The 3,386-nt window shown below is 42.2% G+C and overlaps 1 protein-coding gene across 1 annotated transcript in view; it reads left to right on the top strand.

Annotated features, from left to right (window-relative positions):
- Positions 1 to 3,386, top strand: part of GTF3C6 (general transcription factor IIIC subunit 6) — a 10,299-nt gene that overhangs the window by 2,249 nt on the left and 4,664 nt on the right. The window contains exon 5 of the mRNA XM_006760182.2: positions 2,863 to 2,976. Coding sequence (XP_006760245.1) covers positions 2,863 to 2,976 — 114 coding nt within the window. The remainder of the gene's footprint in view (positions 1 to 2,862; positions 2,977 to 3,386) is intronic.

Raw genomic sequence — 3,386 nt, 5'->3', positions numbered from 1 at the left:
GCCCTTGACCAGAATCGAACCTGGGACCTTTCAGTCCGCAGGCCGACGCTCTATTCACTGAGCCAAACTGGTTTTGACAATTGTAAAATTTTTATTGATTCATAAAGTTTACAGTATAGGGTTATGTATGGAATAGCACATTGGGTAAATGGCCTCCACAGCTTTGCTGGCACATAAGGTCTTCATTGGTCTTCATTGTCTCTGCTCTTGGGCCATAATTGGTACTTGGTAATGCTTAGCAAATTGAAGGGATTGAAATCAAAGGGCAACAGATATTAGAATCTGATTCAATAAACCAAGTAAAATTAGGCTTTTATTTTTTGTTGTTGTTGTTAATGCTCACGCAAAATTCAAATCTTGCAGGAATTTTGGGACACCCTTTAAATTATAGCATATTATGCATATCATTCTATAATCTTTAATTAGAGATATGTTTTGAGACTTATACATACTGATATATATAACTGTTTTCCCTGTTTCTTAGTATTCCATTTGTGACTATACCACAATTTATTCTTCAGTTAACAGACATGTTGGTTGCTTCCATTATTACCAGTAATCCTATATAATAAAAGGGTAATATGCAAATTGACCCTAACAGCAGAACAACTGGGAGTGACTGGTCACTATGACACACACTGACCACCAGGGGGCAGATGCTCAATGCAGGAGCTGCCCCCTGGTGGTCAGTGCACTCCCACAGGGGGAGCTCTGCTCAGCCACAAGCCAGACTGATGGCTGCTAGCACAGGGGTGGTGGCGGGAGCCTCCCTCGCCTCCTCAGCAGCGCTAAGGATGTCCGATTGCAGCTTAGGCCTGCTCCCCGCTGGCAAGTGGACATCCCCCGAGGGCTCCCGGGCTGCTAGAGGGATGTCTGACTGCCAGCTTAGGCCCAAGCCCCCAGGGAGCGAGCCTAAGCCAGCAGGTGGACATCCCCTGAGGGGTCCCAGACTGCGAGAGGGCACAGGCCAGGCTGAGGGTACCCCTGAGTGCACACATTTTTGTGCACCAGGCCTCTAGTCCTATATAATAAAGAGCTAATATGCTAATTAGAATGGACGGTGGAACGACATTCCTGAATGACCAGTGGGTGAGGGGTGGGGCCGCAGAGCCGAGAGGCAGCAGGAGCCATGAAGGCCAAGGCAGCCGGGGCTGCGAAGGCCTACACTCGCATGGATTTTGTGCATAGGGCCTCTAGTTAGTAATAACTTATTGAATGCCTTCTTTACATATGTCAGGCACTATTTTAAACGTTACATGTGTTAACTCATTTAATCCTCACAAGTTACGAGGTAGATCCCATTATTATCTTCATTTTATATTGGGAAAAAAACCCTGAAGCACAAAGAGATAAATAACATTTGCAAGGTCATATACAAAGAGGCAGAATCAGGATTTGAACCCAGATGGTCTGCTCCAGAGTCTATGTTCTTAATTATGCTTATTAACTCACTACAAAAATGCTGCCATGAATATTTTTACTCTCCCTGTGCATATATGTAAAAATGTTTAAGGTATATACTTAGAAATGAGATAGAGCCGAAACCAGTTTGGCTCAGTGGATAGAGCGTCGGCCTGCAGACTGAAAGGTCCCAGGTTCGATTCCGGTCAAGGGCATGTACCTGGGTTGCGGGCACATCCCCAGTAGGAGATGTGCGGGAGGCAGCTGATCGATGTTTCTCTCTCATCGATGTTTCTAGCTCTCTATCTCTCTCCCTTCCTGTCTGTAAAAAATCAATAAAATATATTTAAAAAAAATGAGATAGGTTGATGACTGTGTTGGGTTCACCAATATGAAATGACTTATTTGGGCTGAAAATTGACAGTTTCATGTAGTTCCACTTACTATATTGCTTTCTAACAGGTCAGTTACACTCCTAGGAGCAGTGTATGAAAGTTTGCAGTGTGTTTCACATCCTTAGCTCAGATCCTCATCCTCCCTCCTGCCTGTGCCCACAGTTTTCTGTAAAGCTGTAACCCCAGACAGTGGGGTTGGCAGCATGACTTTTCTCATCCTTCTCTCACTATTGGTAATTTTGTGTGGTAGAATTTTATTTTATTTATTTATTTTTAATATTTTTTTTATTGATTTCAGAGGAAGGGAGATAGAAAGATAGAAACATCAATGATGAGAGAGAATCATTGATCAGCTGCCTCCTGCATGCCCCCAACTGGAAATCAAGCCCGCAACCCGGGAATGTGCCGTTGGCTGGAATTGACCCCAGGCCCCTCCAGTCCGCAGGCCGATGCTCTATCCACTGAGCCAAACCAGCTAGGGCAAGTGTGGTAGAATTTTAGATCTCGTTAACCCAGTGATGGTGAACCTTTTGAGCTCGGCGTGTCAGCATTTTGAAAAACCCTAACTTAACTCTGGTGCTGTGTCACATAGAAATTTTTTGATATTTGCAACCATAGTAAAGCAAAAAACTTATATTTTTGATATTTATTTTATATATTTAAATGCCATTTAACAAAGAAAAATCAACCAAAAAAATGAGTTCACGTATCACCTCTGACATGTGTGTCATAGGTTCGCCATCGCGTTAACCTGTAAAGCCAAGTTTCTGGCTTCACTTTCTTACTTCAGGGCTGGAACCTAGTAAGCCCATCACTTTAATTTCACTCATAGTTCTGTGTGGCTGTCCCCTGGAGTTGTTTGTTGTTTTGAGTCCAGTTGTTATGTATTTTATCTGTCATTTCTCTATGCTTGGAGCAGGAGAGAGGAGTTAAATCTTGAACTTATTCCACTATCTAGACAGGAAGTAGTGTAACTCACTAAATTGGAATTATTGAGGCTTAACATGATTATTTTATTTGTACTATTGTATTATAGTATAATAATTGAGTTTATTTTATGTTCTAGTGGATGCAGAAGGCAACAATAAAACAGTGCTAAAATATAAATGCCATACGATGAAGAAGCTCAGCATGACAAGAACTCTTCTGACAGAAAAGAAGGAAGGAGAAGAAAGCATAGGTTGGTTAACCTGGTTTTCTGAAAATTGGTGATTTGATATTGGTTTTGACAGTGACACATTGCTACCAGGACATTTTTTGTACTTTGTAGTAAGGACTATATGTAATGTGTTAAATATATTATTGACGATGCTCCATGAAAAGTATCAAACATAGATTTAAAATTCAGTTGAACTCTAGTGTAGCAGAGGGAGCTGGGGACACACAAGAAATCTCTCTCCGCTTTGCATTGGAAATAGCTGTGGGGAGTTTGTCAAGAAATTTGACATGATTTCTGATTCCTAGGGAAATCAACAGTCTTCTCTCTCTCTCTCTCTCTCTCTCTCTCTCTCTCTCTCTCTCTCTCTCTCCCCCTCTCTCTCCCTCTCCCTCTCTCACCCTCCCTCTCCCTCTCTCTCTCTCTCTCTCTTT

Source organism: Myotis davidii, unplaced genomic scaffold (genome assembly GCF_000327345.1).
Source record: "Myotis davidii unplaced genomic scaffold, ASM32734v1 scaffold196, whole genome shotgun sequence".
Classification (NCBI taxonomy): Eukaryota; Metazoa; Chordata; class Mammalia; order Chiroptera; family Vespertilionidae; genus Myotis; species Myotis davidii.
This window is presented reverse-complemented; position numbering and strand designations above follow the sequence as displayed.